A 21,797-nucleotide genomic window follows, 5' to 3' on the forward strand; every position below is an offset into this window, starting at 1 on the left:
GTGTAGGCTCAAATATGCCTAAAACCCATTGCCCTTGAGTCAAGTCTGACTCATAGCAACCCTACAGGACAGAGTAGAACTGCCCCATAGAGTTTCCAAGGAGCACTTGGTGGATTCAAACTGCCTACCTTTTGGTTAGCAGCCCGTAGCTCTTAAGCACTACACCACCAGGGCTAGATTGGACTGAGTTAGTTGGAACTAAATTCAGTTAAGGAAGTTTAATCTGGGAAAAATATAGTGATTAAACTCTTTGGAGACACTCCCTACCCCACCTTCCTTATAGCTTAGAAGGAACCATTACAGAGAATAAAGCTGGTGTGTAATTGCCTTGATGGGTTAGATGGTGGGAGGACAGGAAAACTTGGGGGATGTGGTTCTAATTGTGTCTGGACTTTCTTCCCAGGAACTTTTAACTTGCTGTGAAGAAGGGAAAGGGGAGCTCAAGGATGGCCTGGAGGTGATGCTCAGTGTCCCAAAGAAAGCCAATGATGCCATGCATGTCAGCATGCTGGAAGGTACCTGTTCTCCTAGACCTGGGGCAGGGGGGCGGGGGGGCTCCTCCCATTCCTAAGACCAGGGAGCAACATGGGAGGGAGTGGCATGAAGCCAGGCAAGATGCCAGACTGGAAAAGGAGAAATCACAGGTTGTTACATAGGCCATCGCGGTGTGAGAGGGCGCTCCACAGGGACCAACATGGCTGACACCTTGCCTCCAGGTAGAACCATACCTAAGCTACTTAAGGTATGTGGACACCTTGCTGCCTACGACATAGTCCAAGGCAGGCTATCATCCTTACTGTAAATGTACTAGAGCCCCTCAACCACAGCAGTCCTGTTCTTTGCATTTGCATTGCATCCATTTGTCATCAGAAGAAGTAGAAATCCTACTCTCTCTCTTTCACACACACACATACACAGACACACACACCCTTATACCTTTCCAAGAAGATTAGGAAAGTCCAGCTAGATAAACCCGATAGAGCCTCACCAAAGTATGTATAGTCTTCTGGAACTGTGTTCTTGGAACACAGAAACCTTGTAGAGTAAGGCTCCAGCAAAGTGGTCTCAACTCCACAAAACAGATGGGGAAAGCAGCCATATTAGGGTGGAATTTGTTGGATAAGACTCAGCATTCCAGTCTGGGATGGCAGACTGGAGCTAAAGGATATTGGTATACTCTGTTACCAATGTGTTAACCTGTTGGGTTATTTTTCCCTACTGTGCTTCATTCCCCTCTGACACCTCCTCCATCAAAGAAACTTGGTCTCATTTCAGTACTTCCTGATCTACCCTTAGTATAAACCAAAAAAACCAAACCCATTGCCATTGAGTCGATTTTGACTAATAGCTACTCTATAGGTCAGAGTAGAACTGCCCCATAGAGTTTCCAAGGAGCGCCTGGCGGACTTGAACTGCCAACCTTTTGGTTAGCAGCCATAGCACCTAACCACTACACCACCAGGGTTTCCACACCCTTAGCATAAGAAGCCCTAATTTTTAATTCTTAGAGAACAAAATACCCTGGGTATTTTCTCCAGACTGAGCAGTAACCATCTAAACATATTCCTGTTGCCATCATTTCTTCAGCCTTTTCTTTCCTCTTTGTACCTTCCCTCCTCCCCTCCCCCGGGTGTCCTCTACAAGTACCTACTCCTCCAGCCTGTCCCTGACCACATCATCTGAACATATTCCTGTTGCCACAATTTCTTCAACCTTTTCTGATAGTGCCTTCCCCCCCTCCCCTTTCTGCGCATCCTCTTCAAGTACCTGCTCCTCTAGCCTGTCCCTGATCTGTATTCTATTCTAGCTACTCCAAGTGTGGTCTGCGGACCAGCAGCAGCAGCACCTGAGAGCTTCTCAGAAGTGTAAATTCATGAACTCCACTTCACACCTACTGAATCAGAATCTTTTGCAGGGGCGGGGGCAGTGGGCGGGGAGATAAGGTACAATCTATTCTCAAAAGCTCTCCTGGTGATTCTTACCTACACTGAAGTTGAAGGACCTCTGTTAAAGACTTAAAGTACCATCTATAACTGTTGAAGGTTTGTGCACCATACTGTACAAGCACTCAAAGGGAAGAGTCCCAGGAATGGAATATAAGAAATAAAGTGATGACAAATTAAGTAGTACCAGGGACACTCCATCAGGCAGTGTTCGTCCTCAGCCTCAGAACTCTGAGTTAGGAATGGTGGGGAGCTGTGCAGGAAGGGGCGGAGGGAGGCTCCACTGCTATGACTTATGTATGTAGGAGACATGGTGCAGGAAGGGGGCCTAGTTACAGTTCTCCAGAGCTGTCTAGATAAGTGTTGAGGACCCTCAGGAGTCAGCAGAGAGAGAAGAGCTGGAGGTGATGCTGAGTGGTAACAATTAGGGTAACTCCAAGAGAGGAGTGGAGACAGTGCCCCTGCATGGGCCAGTAGACAAACTCCACAGGCTGGAAATGGGTGTTTTTCAGGGTTCGAGGAGAACCTGGCCGTGCAGGGGGAGTTGATTCTCCAAGATGCCTTCCAAGTGTGGGACCCGAAGTCGCTGATCCGGAAGGGGCGGGAGCGGCATTTGTTCCTCTTTGAGATCTCCCTGGTTTTTAGCAAGGAGATCAAAGACTCTTCAGGACACACAAAATATGTTTACAAGAACAAGCTACTGGTAGGTGGGGCAGGTGGGGTAAGACAAGACTACCTGCTTTCATAGAGCCCTTGGGCAGGAAGGGACCTTGAAGCAGTCAGCTCATCTCTTCCCCTGCCTCTGCCCCAAACCATCCCAGACAAATGAGTATCTCTCCTACTGGGAAAACTCCCACCTCACCTGCCACTTCTGCATTTAGCCTTCGCAGTTCTTTCTGTTTGCTTTTAGCACCTCCTCTTCACCTTCCCTCCCTGGTACCTGCTGACCAGACATGTGCCTGTAGTCCTTTCATCCTGGGTAGATGAACAGAATATCCAGTCTGTTTAAGTTTGATTGACAGAAGCCCCTCCCTCGGTCCTCTCCTCTCTGTTGCCTTTCCCTTCCCACCCCAGCCCTAAGTTACCCCACTGCCTTCCCCTTCCCCGCCTCTCACAGGCATTTCCTGTCTACAGACCTCAGAGCTGGGTGTGACCGAGCACGTAGAGGGCGATCCCTGCAAATTTGCCCTGTGGTCTGGGCGTACCCCATCCTCAGACAATAAAACAGTGCTGAAAGTAAGTACTGCTCTCTGCTGGGCACAAGCCCTGGGCTGGGGAGACTGGACAGGGGTGGAGGGATGTGGGGCTGGAGTCTCCACTGGGTATTCAGAAGCAAATTCTATCATAAGATAAGACCCACATCTCAAAAGTCAAATGGTCTTCTTGAGTCCATATGTTTATATGACCATGGAGGGCAAAGGGCAGGGAGTGGCCTCTTGGACTTTCTCAACAGGGCCCACTTGAACTATGTTCTGTCTGTATGCCCATCTCAAGTGGCAAGAAAAATAATTGACCCTTTGATAAAAAGACACCTTGATTTGTTCCACATCCATTCAGCATTTTTTCCTGAACACCTTCTATGTATAAGACATTCTGCTCAGCTATGGGGGACTAACATATGTAAGATATGGGCCTTGTCCTCTGGGAGCTTACATTCTAGAAACTCTAGTAAAGCATAATAACACAGGGACTATGCTGATTGACAAGAAGGGTCCTTTCACCACACGAAGCCTTAAAGAGTCATTCTAGCTCTCCAGAGTGCAGCCTGGGAGTTAAATGAGTGCCCTGGTCGTGTTGGTCTGGCTGGGCAGGGATCCTGCAGATAGAGTGCTCACTAGTCATTTGCTTATCAGGGACATGCCCATCAACAAGGAAAAGACAGTGCGACCCTGACAAAAGTTTCCCAGAGAAAAATTCCACAAAGACTAATGGGATGTTCATGGAATGGTTGCATTACCTTCAACTACCAAGTTTAGCAGGCTAAAACCCCAGGACTGACTTTCAGTCAATACAAGCCTGTGTAGCCACATGAGGTGTTTAACATCCTAGTAAATATCCATACTATCAGTAAATGGAGACCTGATGGCACAGTGGTTAAGAGCTACAGCTGCTAACCAAAAGGTTCGCAGTTTGAATTCACCAGCTGCTCCTTGGAAACCCTATGGGGCAGTTCTACTCTGTCCAATAGGGTCACTATGAGTCGAAATTGACTAGATGGCATTGGTTTTTTTTTTTTTTTTTGCTTTATTGGTAAATAGCCACTGCCTTTACACGGCCCCTTGCCGCCCCTCCCAGAGCCTCTAGACCTCCCCAATATCTAGTAATGAAAATGTTCATTCCTGACCCAGCAGGGGCCCCCAGATCCTACTCCAGCCCCAGGGCAGATATCAGGATTGGTCGGTACCCTAGGGGTTATTAATTCCTTGAAAATCACCCCCGTACAAGTCTACATTGAGTCTTGAGGTCATAGTCCCAATCTAGGAGTTGGAGAGGCATGTCCATGGAAAAGTCACAAGTATAAAATGAGAACTGAACCCCCCCAAATACTGGTATCTTTTGAAAATAATGGATTAAGCGTGCAAGAGGACGATTAAGAACTGTCTGGGCACGGTGAAGGGAGGTAGGGTCCTCACTCTCTCTCCCTGTGGCACTCCAGGCCTCCAACATTGAAACCAAGCAGGAGTGGATCAAGAACATACGAGAGGTGATTCAAGAAAGGATCATTCACCTGAAAGGAGCTTTAAAGGAGCCCATTCAGCTCCCCAAAACACCAGCCAAACAGAGGAACAATAGTAAGAGGTAACCAGCGTCTCTCCCTCCAGCTCTGCCTCACGTGCTTCCGGGAGCGGGAGCGGGGTGACCCTTTGCTTCTGTGGGGTGGTGCCACTCTGCAGGGAACACCCCTCTCCTGTAATGTCCCCCCGAATTCTCCTTGAGTGACCTGATCGTTAAGCATCTCACCAGTTACTGCCAATTAATTTCAGCAGAGCATCACTGAGCCCTGCTTCTTTGGTAAATGCTCGACTAGGTGCTACAAGAAGATAAAAGAAGTGTTAAGATGCAGTCTGTTCCCTCCACAATCATCTAACAGTCATGTCTCAGACAAGAAATAGATAAGAAGAGCCAGCATTACCCATACAAAAAAAAAAAAAACCCCGTTGCCGTCGAGTCGATTCCGCCTCATTGCGACCCTATAGGACAGAGTAGAACCGCCCCGTAGAGTTTCCAGGGAGCATCTGGTGGATTCGAACTGCTGATCTTTTCATTAGCAGCCATAGCTCTTAACCACTATGCCACCAGGGTTTCCAAAGTATCACCCACAGGGACAGTAAATGCTAGAAGAATTCAAAGAAAGGGGACTTTAGATAAGCTCTAGAGTGGAGTGTCTGGGGAAGGCTTGGGGAAGGAGTTGAGCTATAAGTGTAAGAGATCCGTGGACCAGTTGTGTGGGGTGATGTGGTGGTAGTGTCGTATTATTACTATGACAGTCGAATAGCAACTCTTATCACAACCCCCACAAAGTCCTCACCCTCATTCACCTGAGATTAAGAAATGTCATTGGACCGAAGAGGACTTATTTCTTATATCTTCATCTCCCTGGGTCCTTCTAATCTCAGTTTTCTCTAGATCAGTGGATGACTTCTGAAGTACTTTCTTCTTAAATCTCCATGTGACAGTCACCTACAATGACTCTTTTGGAGAGAACTTGAAGACATGTAAAAACTTCACATGAAGTTTAAGAAAAAAAAAAAAAACAGTAAAAGTAGAGTCCCCGGGATGATGGACATGGGTGGTAATGGTGTCTCCTCTCCCTCCCTATTCATGAATGGAATAAATCCAGATAATTTGGATGAACCTTTGGCATCAGCCAGGATAAGCAGGCTGGGGAGCCACCATGGGGCCTGTGGAGTAGTCACATTGGTCAGAGTGAACCTATTGCCATCAAATCCATTCCGACTCATAGTGACCCTATAGAACAGAGTAGAACTGCCCCGTAGGGTTTCCAAAGAGTGGCTGGTGGGTCTGAACTGCCGACCTTTTGGTTAGCAGCTGAAGTCTTAACCATTGCACCACCAAGACTCTGACCAGAATGAAGCAGTAGCCAAAAGAAGGGTGTAACCAGGGCAGAAACCCCAAGACCTACATGGCAAGTATAAGGATAAGGGCACCTTCTCAGCGCTGAAAGAATAAAATGTAACTGTGTTCATACCTCCTGAGTACAGGTAAGGCATAGACCTAGTTTAGCACTAGAAACAAACCCTGCTTCAGGGATCCCCTATTTTAATAAAGAAGATAGAATGGAAGCAGTTATAAGGAACTGATTGTCCAGGACTATGATGAGGCTTGTTAGGGTTACTCTGTGAAATAGCACCCTCTTCCTAGATTTGGAGAGTTTGAGTGATTCTAGAACATCGGAGGAGTCCCTGGGTGGTGCAGGCGGTTAAAACGCTCAACTGCTAACCAAAAGGTTGGAGGTTCAGCTCCACCCAGAGGCACCTTGGAAGAAAACCCTGGCAACCTACTTCCGAAAAATCAGCGGCTGGAACCCGCGTGCAGCATAGTTCTACTCTGATGTACTTGGAGTCACCACGAGTCAGTATTGACTAATCGGCAACTGGGATGGTAGAACATGGGAAAGACATACCTCGGAAATGGCTCCCGCCCCTGAGAGGGTGATAAATCTTGACAGGCTCCACAGAGAATACTCAGGCAGCCTATAGTCTGATTAGTTTGGTTCCCTGGGTATGGGGACAGAGTTTATGGAGGAGTAGATTGGCTTGGAAAATATCACCCACACTCCTGGATGGGCTCCCCACAGCCCCCAGAACTGCCTTCATCTGGACTGGACCAGAAGGTCTCGAAATGGGCCAAAATAGCAGGAAGCAGAAAGTACAGCCAACTCTGAACATCTACAAGTGGTGAGGAGCAGTGTCCTCGATAATCCAAAACAACAGATGACCTAAAAGTCCTTCATTTTTGGTTTTGAAATGTGTCATATAATTTCTTTTTACAGCAGGTTTTTCTTCCTACGAATGTATGGCTTATATTATTAAAATAAATTGGCATTTCCCAAGCCCACAGTGGCGGTGAGAGAGCTGTCACTGAGAAGTATTTGGGTGGGAGAAAACATTTTTTATGGCTAGCAGACACTATGCGTATACATTGGTAGAGAGTACACACGCAATGTATACCCCTGTGCATACGCACGTCCACATGCACTCTCACACATACACCAGGTTGTAATTGTGTGGCCTCTATGAGGTGGCTTCATTATTTGGGGCATTTTGCTCATGGACTCCACTGTGATCAGATTCTCAGGCAGCAGATACCCATGTCCCCTAATGCTATTACTTGTCCGTAAGCAGCATCAGGAGTGCAACCGAAATCAAAACCAAACCTATTGTTGTCAAGTCGATTCTGACTCATAGTGACCCTGTAGGATAGAGAAGAACTGCCCCGTAGGGTTTCCAAGGAGCGCCTGGTGGGTTCAAACTGCCGACCCTTTGGTTAGCAGCCACAGCTCTAAACCACTACGCCACCAGGGTTTCCATAAGGAGTGCAGCTTCCATAAAAGCCTCCGTAGGAAGAGCTCTTATTTCCTGTGCTAATTCATCCAACCCCTGCCCCACTCTCCCCAGTTTTTCCTAACAGACCATTCAGGCTTCATCACTTCCCTCTTGGCTCTTGCTATGGGTTCAGTGCAGGATGGAGGCACGATTCTAAAGCTGGAGAGTTGAATAGACACATGAGTGGGACAGCTGTATGATCCCGGGGCCAAGGAAGGGGTCCAAGTGCCAGAAGTACACTTTGGAGACAGACGGTCTTATCAGCAGCTCAGGAGCACAGCTGGCCCAAAAGCTGCTGTGGAATCTGTGACCACTCTCCTATCTTTGAGAATATGCCTCGGCCTTCTGTGTTGATAAGAACTCATCATGAATGAGCATGAGTTTAACAAAACCCACCAAAACAATGGCAATAAATTTCCCCTTCATACCCAGGAGTTGAGAATCCAACATCTGGAACTTCCCAAAGATAGTCACTGCTAGAGAAAATATTTTGAGCAGAAGAAACAAGTCAAAAAAAAAATTTTTTTTTTTTTTTATAGGCTAGCTATAAACCAACCCCATCCTAGTTTGCCGAAAAGTGATTTGAATACTCTGAATTCTGAGATTACTGAAGATGAGCCAGTCCACTGGATAGAAGCCTGGGTTCTAAGTAGGGTGTCCGTCTTCTTCCTGCCTGTGATAAACCTATTCCCAGTAAACAAGTCACCCCCTCCGCAGCATGGACCAGAGGAGTTCTGAGGGAAGGGTTATTTTGCTTTTAGTTACCAACCTAGTGATTACGTGTCTACTAAGTACAAGAGGTGACTTCATTGAAAATCACATAGCGCTGTTCCCTTTAGTGGGATAATTTTAGATAAATCCCTGCTAGAAAGTGCAAGGCTCTGCTCTGCCAGCCCAGCTGGAAATCCTTGTGTACTCTAAACCCACAATGATTCCCCCCACCCCCACCCCTGTTTTTTTTCTCTTCTTCCTGCAGGGATGGAGTGGAGGATGTTGACAGCCAGGGGGATGGGAGCAGCCAGCCAGACACCATCTCCATTGCCTCCAGAACCTCTCAGAACACAGTGGACAGTGACAAGGTAGGACAGTGCCCCAACCTTCTTTCCCCCAAGACTTATTGTTGACTTAACCACCCCTAGAGAGTTAGCCCTAGAGGAATTTCTCCCACTGTGGAGACTAACTCAGAAGGCAGCTGTCTTTTTGTGCCAGCCAAAGGGGAAAGAGCAGGGCTGGAGGTGGTATGTTGTAGCATGGAAGTCTCTTCTGGGTCGGGGGGGTGGGGTGGATAAAAGATTGGGGTGGTTCAGTCAGACCTCTCCTGTTGTGAGAGGTTAACAGAAATAGAGGGGGGTGAATAGTGAGAGAGTCTAGGTCTCCTCTCCTTGTGACATTTCCCACCTGGGCTCTTGGGCTGCTTGGTCTTCTGGGAGGATGGAACTCAGGAGGCTGAGGTTGAGATAGCTTCCTGAGTTTAGCTGCTGCGATTGGCTCATTTTTACAATGATTTAAATGGGGCTTATCTCAAAGTTAGACCAAGATTAAGGATTTGAGAAATGGCCACAGTGATGCTGGTTGCTGAGGCTCTACTGGAAAGAATGCCTTCCTCTGGCTATCGGCCATTGAAGCTCAGTTCCTTAGAGTCGGGAGGACCAGGAAGTGGTATCTGAAGCAAGGTGTAGGAGCTGTGGTAGTCTTGTAAGAAAGCCTGGTCACTTGCTCTCTTACATCTTAGAGCTAGTAAGCACAAGTTAAAAGCTCTGATGGGAGTGAAAGAAAGGAGACTGTAGCAAAGACTCTGTGTACTTGCTCAAGCCAGGTGAGGAGTTCAACTGTCTGAATTTGCACCAGGAAGAAAAAAAGCGTTCATGTCCCACCCTACTCTCATTTGCTTGGTGGGAGATGATCTTTTGTTGCATAGTAGTGGTTTTGTTAATGAAGTTATGGATTTTCAAAGACTTTTTTGCCCTAGTTTTTCCAGATCTAGTATTTTGGCCTTCTCCTTTAGGCTCAGGCAATAGACTGTGTCCTTGATTATTTTAGTATTCTAAGTCTGGGTATTTTTAAAAGATGGTATGCATTCACTAGGATTTTTCCTCACTGGGGAAAAAAAAAGCCTTCCCCAGGCTGCTGATATAATAGCACTAAATCACCCTCATCCCGCTCCAGCATTCACAGGACATTCACGGTAACTCCATCTGGCTTCCTGCTTTCAAGTACTTAAGCCATTTTTGACTATCAGAATGGATGGAAAATTAGTTTTTTTCCACTTGTTAAAAAATATAAACAAGACTATTTCTGTGCTTTCCTTTTCCTTCTCACCTGTTATTTAGAAATATAGCCTAAACTGCCCAGTGAGTAAAAGTATTTCTTCTTAAACCATCAGTGGGTGTAAGTAAAATGCAGTGTTTCCCATGTTCAGACATTGCCTATTAGTTTCAAGGTTTAGGGGATCCATCCCTTCCAGCTGCTAATCCATCTTTCCAGGAGCCCTGACTCAGACACAGACCCCTATGCTGGAGCCATTTGTCTTAGGAAGCCCTTGGCTCCAGCCAGTCCTTGTCTTTCTCTCAAGGTAAGTGAAGTTAGATCAGAACACCTCTGACAGCAGGTATTTCATCGTTAATGAGGAATCCCAGTATTTATGTTTTATTCTACAAGTAAGAAAACTGAGGCCCAGAGAGGCTGAGTGACTTGCCCAAGAAATTCTAGAAGTTAGTGGAAGCGCAGGAACTAGAACCCAGATCTCCTGATTCACGGTCACATTTTCCCCACTCTAACAGTCAAAGGACTGAATTCCCAGTGCTAAAATTAACTCAGCTGGTTAACCTTTCTGCGTATTCCCAAAAACATTAGTCACGTATTGGTGAAAAAGAACCCACCATGTGCCAAGCTATGTGCTGGATACTGTGGAGAGACGTGGACTATCTGTTAAGTGTGAACCCCTATTTGTATCTTTTTTGTTGAATGTCTGTCTCTATAGCCAGGCTGTAAAGCCCTGATGAGGGCAGGGCTGTGTCTGTCTGTTTCACCAGTGTACCCTGGCGTGCAGCACACACAGATGCTCAGGAAGTACTGCAGAAGGGATAAATAGCAGGGTCAGAGCCCCTGTCCCCAGGGATCATCAGCTAAAATCCGTGGTTCAAAAGCAGCTGAACACAAACATATTGTATTTCTAAATATGCTAAGGAAGCTTAGATGTTTCCTTAGCTCCAAGCAGAAAGCTTTCATAAGCTGGAGAACCAGGTCTGTAGGGAACATGAAGCCCCAGCTACCTTCTCTGGCCTTAGGAGACACGGGTAGAACGTTGGGAGAAGATGAGAGATTTCGGTTGTATGCCTGAGCCCTGGAAAATCACTTAGAAGTAGTCACACTTGGAAAATAAAATAAGGAGAGGGCATGTCTATGGCCATGCATTGTAAACCAGAATGTTCTGACTCTTCTAACATGGAGCAGTGACAAGAAGGCAGCCATGTGTCCTCCATGAGCTGCACTTCTCTTCCTCAATGAATTCATCCATTGGTATCTTTGAATTTATAGATGTTATCAACAGTATTAAATCTCCCTCTAACTATGCTGGAGGGCCAGGGAACTCTGGTTTGCAAGGGTCAGGAGAACACATTATGAGGAGAAGAAAGCAAACAAAATGAACTGATCCACATAAACTGAACCACAGTCAACAGAGGAGCAAGCAAGGTTGACTGTGGCATTGAGGAGCCTCACAGAGGTCAGGGTCATTATGGCAATGGATTCCTAGAAAAGTGCTCCCATCTTCCTTTTCTAATCCAGAGGAGTAGTGGCGATAATGACACTGTTGGGCTGGGTAGGTGAGGAAACGTAACCATTGAAGGACCATGACAGATTGGCTTCTGGAGTAGTGGGGCCCTGGGGCACCCCTCCAACCACCTCATGTGTGTTTTGTATGGTATGGTGTGGTAATGGAGTTTAGACCTTAAAAACGGACACACCTGGGAATTACTTTCTGTGTCATGTTGCATAATTTACTGCGCCTTAATGTCCTGGTCTGTAAAACGAAGATAATACTTCCCATCTCATTGGATCATTGTGAAGCTTAAATGTATTTATTTAACACCTGTTAGATATTCCGTGAAGGTTAATTTTCCACCATTTCTAGAGGGGAAGTGAAGGTTTAGATAATATTAATAAGAGTACATTTTGTAATTTAGAATGTTCTTACTCTTCTAACACGGAGCAGTGGTAACAAGGCCTTAACAAATTCAAGTTCAATAGCAAATCAAGGTGACAACCTTTGAATGTCTGCTCTCCAGTTTCGTTCATAACGCTAATTAATCATTAGCATATTCTTCTCTGTGCCCTGCTAACATGATTTAGCGCCTACCCTGTTGGTTTTAATTCGCCCATCCATAAACAGAACAACTTGACTCCCCTTTCCATTTGCTAGCCGTACAATTTAAGGCTTAGATATTTGTTGCATTGACTTGTGGGTTATTTTATTATTTAATGGGTTATAATCCATTTCTATCATTTATTCATTTTAGTTCTCAAATAATACTCCATTGAGCTAGTAGCAGCCTAAAACTTAGAGCTTTAAAGACCCTTTCATGCCTTTTCTCCTAACCTTCTCGATCAGGTTAGAAGTCCTCAGTCTCCATCAATATAAATAGAAACTCAGTATTCAATTTGGCAGCGGATATTGGCGATGGCTGCACACGATTGATGTAATTGGTGGCAGTGAATTGTACACATGAAAGATGTTGAACTGGCAAATGTTGTGTTATCTATATTTTTATAACAGTAAAAGAAAAAAGTAGCCATGTCTTCCCCACCAAAAAAAATAATAAATCCTATGTAGCACAGTTCTACCCTGACACACTTGGGGTCACCATGAGTTAGAGTCAACTCAAATGCCAAATCATTTAAATTTTAAGTACTTCTCAAGCCTTTGGTATTCACTGCTCAGATAAGCATCACCAGACTGTTCATAGCTATGGAAAGAATATCAAATATATTTTTGTCTGAAAAAAAGTCCTCAGTTTCTTCAGTTGTTCTGTATATTAATATATTTTCAAACCCTTCCATATCTTGATTGCCTTCCTCTGGATTTACTCCAGTGTATAATAATCAACATAAAGCAGGGCATCCAGAATGGTACATAATATTACACGTGGGATCTAGTTAATATTGAATACAGCTCCTTGTTCTAGTTGTTAGGTACGACCGAGTCGTTTCCGACTCATGGTAACCCTATGTACAACAGAACAAAACACTGCTCGGTCCTGTGCCATCCTTATAATCGTTGTTATGCTTGGGCTCATTATTCCAGCCACTGTGTCAATCCACCTCATTGAGGGTCTTCCTTTTTTCCACTGACCCTGTACTTTGCCAAGTTCTAGAGCTACTGATAATAGTATCCTTGCTAAGATGGCCCACCATTTTTAGAAAGTGTTCAATGTTGGTACATAAAATCTCCGTGCGTTTTCTCGCAGAATGCTCTTAGTTGGGGGGTGATTTAGTAACCTGAATGTAGGACTTCTTTATAGTTATTAGATTTTTCACTCATTTAAATCCATCCCAATGTTCCAGCATGTTTTGAATATAAATTATTATATCCAATATATTAGCTATGTCCCCAGCATTACTGGGTAAATGTGCCTTCTATGTCTTCATCCAAGTTCTTGCTAAAAAGACAAGATTGAGGACAGAAGACCAATGCCTGGCCCTCCTTCTCATTTCTCACTTAGGTTTTGGCACTTGGAAACCTCTTGGCCTAACTGTCTTTGAGATCTCCAGTCAAGGAAACCCCACTGCTTTTCTCTATAGCAGAGGAGCCGGGATTGTTTACTTCAGTTGTAAAATCCTCCCTTGAGGAAGACACAGTCTAATATCTTAATTCTTCATTAAACACTGATAAAGTTAATGTGTCTACCTTAGTAAATGACATTAACAGCTTTTCCCAAAGTTGCTTTTGTTCAGCCCTCAGATGAGTGTGAATAATTAGACTCTACCTTATGCCTGTGCAATGCAAAAGCGTTATTTCCCTGAAGGAAAACGTGTGTCCTTACTTTGTTCCATAGTGGTCTGAGGCCTTCCTTCTTCCATCTAGGCCTATATTCACCCTACTCTGAGCAGGGCATCCCATTGTAGAGAGTCTCTTGCCTATATGTGTATTATGAAATGATGGGGTTTTGCAACTATGACTTAAAAAGAAATCCAGAATTACAGAATTTGGATCAAGCAAGGCTGAGTTATGAGATGACAGCAAAGAAGCATCCTGTTGTTAGCATGATGGATGTCTACGGAGTAATTTCCCACTAATGAAACTAAAGTGGCCATCTGCAGCATGACAGTCCCCATGCATGTATTTACCATTGAAGTGAGGCATGTTGGAAACGTTCAGTAAGTGCTTATTGAGTTGAACATTACAAACACACCCTAGTAAGGAATACCCTCCATCCAAAAATCACCATGAGTTTCTAGACATGTCCACCCTGGCTGGAGACAGGGGAATTGAAGTGAAATTGAGTTGCAGGTGTCGTTCTCTACAAAAATTGTAAGGGAGGGAACATTGCTGAACATCCCAGGGCTGATGTGTGATTTGAATAAGCAATTTCAGTAACAAGCTAATGCAACCTGAGATATAAGGTGGGCTGATAATGGTGATGTCCTGAAAGGGGACAGGGAAATAGAGTTGTGGAGAAGCCTGAAGATTCAGGATCTAACTCAGTAGTTGTTACTTTGGATTGTCCAAGCAATGTAGTGAGTCATGTTTTGTTTTACTGATTGGGAGGAAAGGCTCAGTTCAGAGATGGTGAGGGCCCAAGTAGGGGGGAAGTTGGAAGAGTCCTGTGAATAACTAGCGGCAATAATGATGCTTATAACCAGGGGCGTGACAGCCTGGCCACAGAAGGCTTCTGGGAATAGAGCTCCCTTAGAGCTGCACCTGGCCCACCAGAGCCCAGTATCCTAGCACCTGCACACTGGGAGCACACAGCAGACCACTAGGTGCAAGGCGATAGTCAGGGAGAGGCTGGCGAGGGCCTAGCACCTGTGTTGGTGTCTTCCTGCCATTTTCATTCATGCACCATGTTGATGACTGTGGTAAGCACTGTTCTCCACCTGGGAGTACAGCAGTGAAAGAGACCAAGGCCCTGCCATCACACACCTTGCATCCTTATAAGGGAGAAAGGTAGACAACCAGAAAGAGAAAAGCTGGCTTCCCTAGTCTGCTAACAGCATCAGAGATAAAAGACTTCTCCATTTATCCATTGCGTCAGTTTTTCTCCTAAGGAAGAGTGGGTTAATGCTGCAATTGGAAGAGCTTGAATCAGATGTAAGAAAATCTTTTTCCTATAAGGATTAGTGCTGACACCCCTGTGTTGACACAGACAACTGAGGGAAAATGGAATCTCTTCATTTAAATGCGCTCATAACTAGAAAGGAAACCCTGGTGGTGTAGTGGTTAAGAGCTACGGCTGCTAACCAAAAGGCCAGCAGTTGGAATCCACCAGGCGCTCCTTGGAAGCCCTATGGGACAGTTCTACTCTGTTCTGTAGGGTCGCTATGAGTCAGAATCGACTCGATAGCAGTGGGGTTTTTTATAAATTAAAAAAAAAAAAGCCAGAAACAGCCCATAGATAATAGAGATGGGGAAGCAGCTACTTGAGAATGCAGGGAGGACGGAGAGCATCCTGGGCCAGTTCCCTAGTAGTAGAGCCTGAGGCCGAGATTACTGAGCACAGGCCGTGTCTTAGTCATCTAGTGCTGCTATAACAGAAATACTATAAGTAGGTGGCTTTAACAAATTTATTTTCCTACAGTTTAAGAGGTTAGAAATTCAAGTTAAGGCGCCAGCTCTAGGGGAAGGCCTTCTCTCTCTGTGGGCTCTGGGAAGAAAGAAGGTCCTTGTCTCCTTGCAGCTTCTGGTCCTCGGTTCCTTGGTGATCTTCATGTGGCCCAGCATCTTCCTCTCTGTTTGTGCTTCTCTGCGCCTACTCTGCTCTTTGTGTATCCCAAAGGTGATTGGTTTAAGACACGCCCTACGCTGCTGTGGTCTCCTTAATGTAACAAAGTCTTACTCCCAAATGGGATCGCATCCACAGGTATAGGGGTTTAGGGCTGACAACACATATTTTGGGGGGACACATCCATAGCAGGCAGCAGGAAACCTCGAAAGTGCTCTCAGGATGCTCAGAGCATTTAGGCTCCCGTAAAATTTCCTTGCTTCTGGTGGCAACATGTGCAAGTGGCTGTTACCTTATAAACGCAAATAGGGAAACGCAAGGAAATCCGAGGTGATTTATTGAGGATGTGTTCTCAGGAGAAAATGGGGAGGGAAGCAGGGCCCAGTGCGGAAGGAGCTGAGGCAGATGTGTATGTGGTCTCAGCCAGAGCCTAGCTCAGCCTGACCCTTCCCAGAGCTCTGGAGTAAGACCTCGGAGTTTGTGTTGCCTTGAAGCAGGGGGGCTGGCCTTTTGTGAGCTGTCAGCAGCCAAACATGCACAGGAACTGTGGCATGGGTGTCCTGGTGGGAAAGGGGATCTGAGCAGGGTGCCAAAGTGTCTCCTACAGGGAAAAAAGGTGATAAAGTAGAAGGGGGATAGGTTTTGGGGTCAGGTATGGATTTGACCCCCTCATTGTATACTAGCTGCATGACCTTGGGCAGGTCGTGTAGTCATTTTGTGCTGGAGTCTCCTTGTCTGTACAGTGAAGGCAATGCTTTCTACTTCCGGGGACTTTTGAGGACTAGCTGAGATCCTCCGTGGAAGAGTCCCTGGAGCATAGGAGCCATACACTGTCTGGTGGCTGCAGTGTAGTCCTGTATAAGAACGTAGACAAAGTGCTCCCTGGAGTTTCAGGAGTCCACAGATGATTGTGTTTTGCTGCTGAAGAGAAAACCAAATGTCTGGAAATGTGGAGACTCAGCAGTGTCCAGACTAATAAAAATCTTACCAGTTAGCACTAGGTAATATTTTTCATTTGACAAATTCATAAAAACCATCAAGGTGATCCTCCCGAGGCTGATTGCCTAGAATTTTATGGGGGCCACTGGTTGCATTTAGCTGTGGTGCCTGAGCAGCAATGACCCACCCACTGGAGATCCAGGCCATTAAATGCGCTCCATTAAAAGTAGGAAAAAAAATCAGATGAGCCTCTAGGAAGGATTCCTCAGCACTTCTGTTCCTCTGCCTTTGTCTCTGTGGGACCTGAGGGTCCATAAAATATTTCCTTATGGAGAGAGATTTTGCTGCCTTTCGTTTAGTAACAAAATGCTTTCTAACACTTAAATAAACACCTTGAGAAGAGTATATATTGGCACTTCCTGTTACCAGGACTTGGAGCAGGTATGTCTGAAATCTAAACTTGGACTTTATACACTATGCAATCTCGAGTCTCAGTCCGACCCCACTCTAGACAGTACAGTGGGTCATAGTCACTGCGTTAATCCTAGACAGAGGCATTCTGACTTTTCTCAGGGACTTGGCAGTCACTCCAAAGTAGAAAAAACAGCATCTTCACTGTAAGATTTGAAGCTCAAATTGTGATTTTTTTTTTTTTAAGTTTCCTAAATAACATAAGCCTAGGACTAGGTTTAAGACTAACTTTTCTGCTGGTAGAATTCCTTCATTGCCTCTTATCTGTGGTGGGCAGGCGGCTGGAGGAAGGAGAGATGGCAGCAGCGGGCAAAAAAAAACAGCACTCCCCAGTCCTTGGTATGCCTTCTAGCCACTGCCACGTCTGAGGCCCCCTCCCGATGGCTTCCCTGTCTGTCACCTCTTCAGAAGCACAACCCCATCAATCCTCAGTGACAATGCAACACGGTATACATGTGCTGTCTTTTCCGAACACGCTGATAAAGTGTGAGGAGGTGAGGTCATGGGTTTGTCTTCACGTGCAAAGTTCCTCAGATAAATGACTGGCCTCCAGCTGCAGCATGGCACCAAAGGGGAAATACCCTTCTGCTGAAAAGGACAACCTAGACTCCTGGGCAAAATCGTTCCTAACAGCACCGTTTTACTGAATATTTTAACTGATACGCCATAGCTTGAAAACCTCCCTTGAGAAACCCATCTTGAAAATTGCCAATCATCTGGAAAGCAAATGGGTTTCGTAAAACGCAGCAGCCGATGAGTAGCTTATGGAACGCAGCCAAATTGCAGGGAACCTCAAAAGCTCTGGGTCCCCGGCAGCGCTCTCAGGATGCACACAGCAATTGGCTCACACAAAACTTCCTTGTGTCTGGTGACACCATTGCACAAATACCTGTTACCTTTTAAAAAGAAACCGAATCTCGAACAGGTGATTTGCCAGTAAATTAGATCTGTGTGTGACAGCTGCAGGGGTGGGTAGCCAGCAGCCAAATTTGATTCAGAGTGAGTTGGGAATCATAAAATCTCAGAGAAGGAAGAAACCTCACAGATCATTAACTCACTCCCTTCATTCTCTTTCAAAGGAACAAAGGGCTTAAGTGACCTGCTCAAAGTCCCAAACCCAGCTGACCTTAGACTCAATCCAAGTCAGTCCCGTGATTGTTAAATTGAATTAAAAACATATTACTTTTGTAGTAACATTGAAAGTTCAGCTTGTTGATCCTTGTAGCAAAAGTACCATTGCTACCCCCTCTGACGGCATCTGCAAATCCACAACGATCCAAATGAAATTACAAGGTGGTTCTGTAGCCCAGTCCAGTCTCTGGGGCTGTCAGTGGTAAACAAGAAAAATCAGCTTCTGAAGTATTAGAGCCTATCACAGACTTCTCACTACCAAGTACTTATGACTCACAAAGTGTCCTTGGTGGGGGTGTAATTCTGCCCCAGACTAGTCTTCAGGCCTCTCAAGGCAAACTTCCAGCTGGGCTCTGAGAGCTTGGCAGTGAGCTCCGGGATATGGCAAGGCTGATCCTGGCCTCCCAGCTGCCTGCAAGGAGTGAGTTTCCAGAATCAGCTCAGCTCTACCGCGGCCCAACACAAATTTAAATTCTGCTTTATTTTTAAAATTCTGGTAGAAGGATAAAGCAAATCTGAGAGTAAGCCAAGATGTTAAAGTGGATTAACTGGCGACAGTCCAAGACAAACAAGGCCCAAGTGAGTACGCCACTAGCTGCTGCTGCCGCCGGGGAGAAGGGGGCAGGAGACAGAGGATGGCATGAGTGGATGGAGGGGAGGGGAGGGCAATGCTTGGGCTATAAGCAGAGTGAAATGGCAGCTTTCAGAGCAAGGGTTTTAGTGAGTATTCTGCGTGGATCTCTGGGCATATCACTTACCCTTTTTTCTTTCTGTATCAGTTACCTTAATTCAGAGCAAAATTACAGAACCCACCTTGTCAAAGCTAGTGGTGGGGGAAACGGGCTGTGGGGAATATGCTTTGAAAGGGTTGAGCTCCTGGGTAACTGGAAGTGACATTTAGGAGTATGGAATCTGAAGGTAAACTCTCTTGGTAGGTATAAAAATTAACTCTCTTAGAAACTTGAAGCAGAGATTTTGCTAGAAAGGAAGACCTGGAATAAAAGCAATGAAGAGACTAAAATGGATGAGAAAGGTCGAAAGTGGCTTTGAAGTCATGATTCTGCTTTCCCTGGAGCTGCCGTTACCTAGATGGGCTGTGCTGTGAGATGTGACATATGTTACCTGTGGCCGTGACGTTTGTTGTTGTTGTGAGTTGCCATTGAGTTGAATGTGACTCATGGTGACTCCATGTGTACAGAGTAGAACTGCTCCATAGGATTCTCAGAGCTGTGACCTTTTGGAAGCACATCACCAGGCCCGTCTTCTTCCGAGTCACCTCTTGGTGGGTTCGAACCGCCAACCTCTTGGCTAGTAGTTGAGTGCTTAACTGTTTATACCACCCGCGGACTCCTGGCCATAACATTGAATTCATTTTAATAGCTTGTTGGGAGGATGAGTGGGTAAATATTACCCTGTTTCTTCATCTTGAGCTTAGATTGAAAATTCTTGCTGGCAATTTAGTGTCACTTCCTCACTGCCGATGGCTACAGCCTACCTGACTGCCACCACCAATGTGGTAGACAGATAATGGGGATGGATTTAAGGATGCGGATGGAGCACTTAGGTGGGAGCCCTGATGGCACAGTCATTAAAGCACTCAGCTGCTAACCAAAAGGTCAGCAGTTCGAACCCAGCAACCAGCTCCACGGGAGAAAGATGTGGCACTTAGGTGAGGAGCCCTGGTGGTGCAATGGTTAAAATGCTTGGCTGCTAACCAAAAAGTTAGCAGTTTGAACCCACCAGCCACTCTGTGGGAGAAAGATGTAGCAGTCTGCTTCCGGGAAGATTCACAGCCTTGGAATCCCATGGAACAGTTCTACTCTGCCCCCTAGGAGATATGATCCCTGTTGATATAAAGCAGGGCTTTGTCAACAGAAACAACTCTGAATATCCTCCATGGTGGCAAGGAGCATCAGAGAGGACGTGACTTTTGGCTCAGGGCCTCTTCCAGGGGCACTAAGAAGTGGACACCAGCTGGGGGGGAACAGCCTGCCTCTGCCCTGATAGTTCTTCTTGTCCAGAGAAACTGCTGGAAGAAGTGGCAGAGCTGTGCAGACCGAATTCATTACAGATGGTCACTCACTAGTTTCAACCCCTCACCACTACTCATCAGTCTTTTAATTCTGCTCCTGCCACGTTCCATGGAGATCTGACCCTGGCGTGTGTTGGACCAGTCACTTGCTTCTATCAGAGCTGATGTGTTGTAGAGGATAAGAGTTGAGTCTTCTAAGTTCAGAATCTTCATCTGCTCTCTCTCTCTCTTTTTTAATGTGCTAATTAGTTCTGTTTGAAATTGCTAATTGCAGAGAGATCTGCATTGACTAGAAGTTCAGGAGGGATGTTTCCCCACTCTGCATGGCCCCGTCTGATGCTGGCTGTGGAAGGCTGTGTGAATGCTCCAGTGTGCATTGCTCTCTGCTCTGTGCCAACCGCAGTGGCTTCTGCGCCTCTCTGGACTTTATGATGTACTGAAAAAAAGGCTCTATCTTTTCCATAAGGAGCCCTGGTGGCACAATGGTTAAGTGCTCGGCTGCTAACCGAAAGATTGATGGTTCAAACCCACCCAGAGGCTCCATGGGAGAAAGACTTGGCAATCTGCTCCCCTCAAGATTACAACCTAGAAAACCCTATGGGGCAGTTCTACTCTGTCATATGGGGTCACTGTGAGTTGAAATCTACTGGACAACGCCCAATGACAGCAATCATTTCTGTGTGTGTATCCTGTCTCCTGCTAGCCGGTATCTCTTTAGCTGCAGAAATGGGGTTTAAAAAGTTTCGTTTACTCATTTGCTGTTGTTCACTTACACATGAATGACGTATTGACTTAGCATAGTGAATGTTAACATTTCATTATCTTTTCCTCAGGATGTATGCTATCTCTTTATCTCATTCATTAGTAATTCATTAGCCACTTCTTGAGTTCCTACTACTCTAGATATGGAGGCTGTAGTGAATAAAACACAAAGCACCTTGGTTGCCTGCTTAGCTATTTCTGTTGTACTGATGTTAGCCTAAATATGCTCAGCTTTGAGACATTTGGAATACATTCTTTTTTCTCTACCTTCACGTATGTGTCTGTGATTAACACCATTGCAGCTTTTATTTAAAAGAGCTCAGCAAGTCTTTCAAAAACATCATTTGGGAATTCTTGAAGGTTCCACTTTAAGTCCCCAACTTTTTAATTCCCTGGTTCATAATCATTTCAAACCAGAAGACTAGATTTCCCCCTCTATCATATTTTGGCTTTCAGAAGATTCATAATTTGAGTCTGTTACATTCATGGCAGGTTGACATTCTAGATGAAGAGAAAAGATCAGAAAGTATCCATATAACCCCAAATATCTTTATATTCCTTCTGTCTCATAAAAAGCTTGGAATAGCGGAGGAAAATTGTTCTAAAAGGGGGGAAGTGAGGGGGTGAGAAGTGGGAAGTCGTTTGTTAAAGAAAGGTCCTTCAAATCGTGGAATCTGAAATCTAATGCAGACTCTAACCCAACTCACTTCCCTACCCCACTTCCCCCCACATCTAAAAATAAATAATAAGAACAGTCACACTTTTTATGACTTCTTCCACACAGGCTATTAAAGGGGAACCAACTGCTCTTTGTTGCATTCATTAGAAAATTTCTTGAAAAATCCCCAAAGGGGAAGTTTTTTTAGGATGTGTTCTCTAACATTTAAAATGACAGTGCTGCCAACAGGGGAACATGAAGTCCAAACCAGTAAATTGGCTGGTTATTTTAGGGGACAGATTACTAGGAACTACTGCTAACACATGAGCAAGCTGGATGGGCGGGGGGGCAGCG

The 21,797-nt window shown here is 45.4% G+C and overlaps 1 protein-coding gene across 3 annotated transcripts in view; it reads left to right on the forward strand.

Annotated features, from left to right (window-relative positions):
• KALRN (kalirin RhoGEF kinase) overlaps positions 1–21,797 on the forward strand; it is a 769,081-nt gene that overhangs the window by 521,500 nt on the left and 225,784 nt on the right. For all 3 annotated transcript variants that reach the window (XM_064291948.1, XM_064291977.1, XM_064292015.1), the window contains exons 29-33: positions 404–515; positions 2,456–2,646; positions 3,078–3,179; positions 4,600–4,742; positions 8,487–8,589. In XM_064291948.1, the coding sequence (XP_064148018.1) occupies positions 404–515; positions 2,456–2,646; positions 3,078–3,179; positions 4,600–4,742; positions 8,487–8,589 (651 nt within the window). The remainder of the gene's footprint in view (positions 1–403; positions 516–2,455; positions 2,647–3,077; positions 3,180–4,599; positions 4,743–8,486; positions 8,590–21,797) is intronic.

Source organism: Loxodonta africana, chromosome 1, assembly GCF_030014295.1.
Source record: "Loxodonta africana isolate mLoxAfr1 chromosome 1, mLoxAfr1.hap2, whole genome shotgun sequence".
NCBI lineage: Eukaryota > Metazoa > Chordata > Mammalia > Proboscidea > Elephantidae > Loxodonta > Loxodonta africana.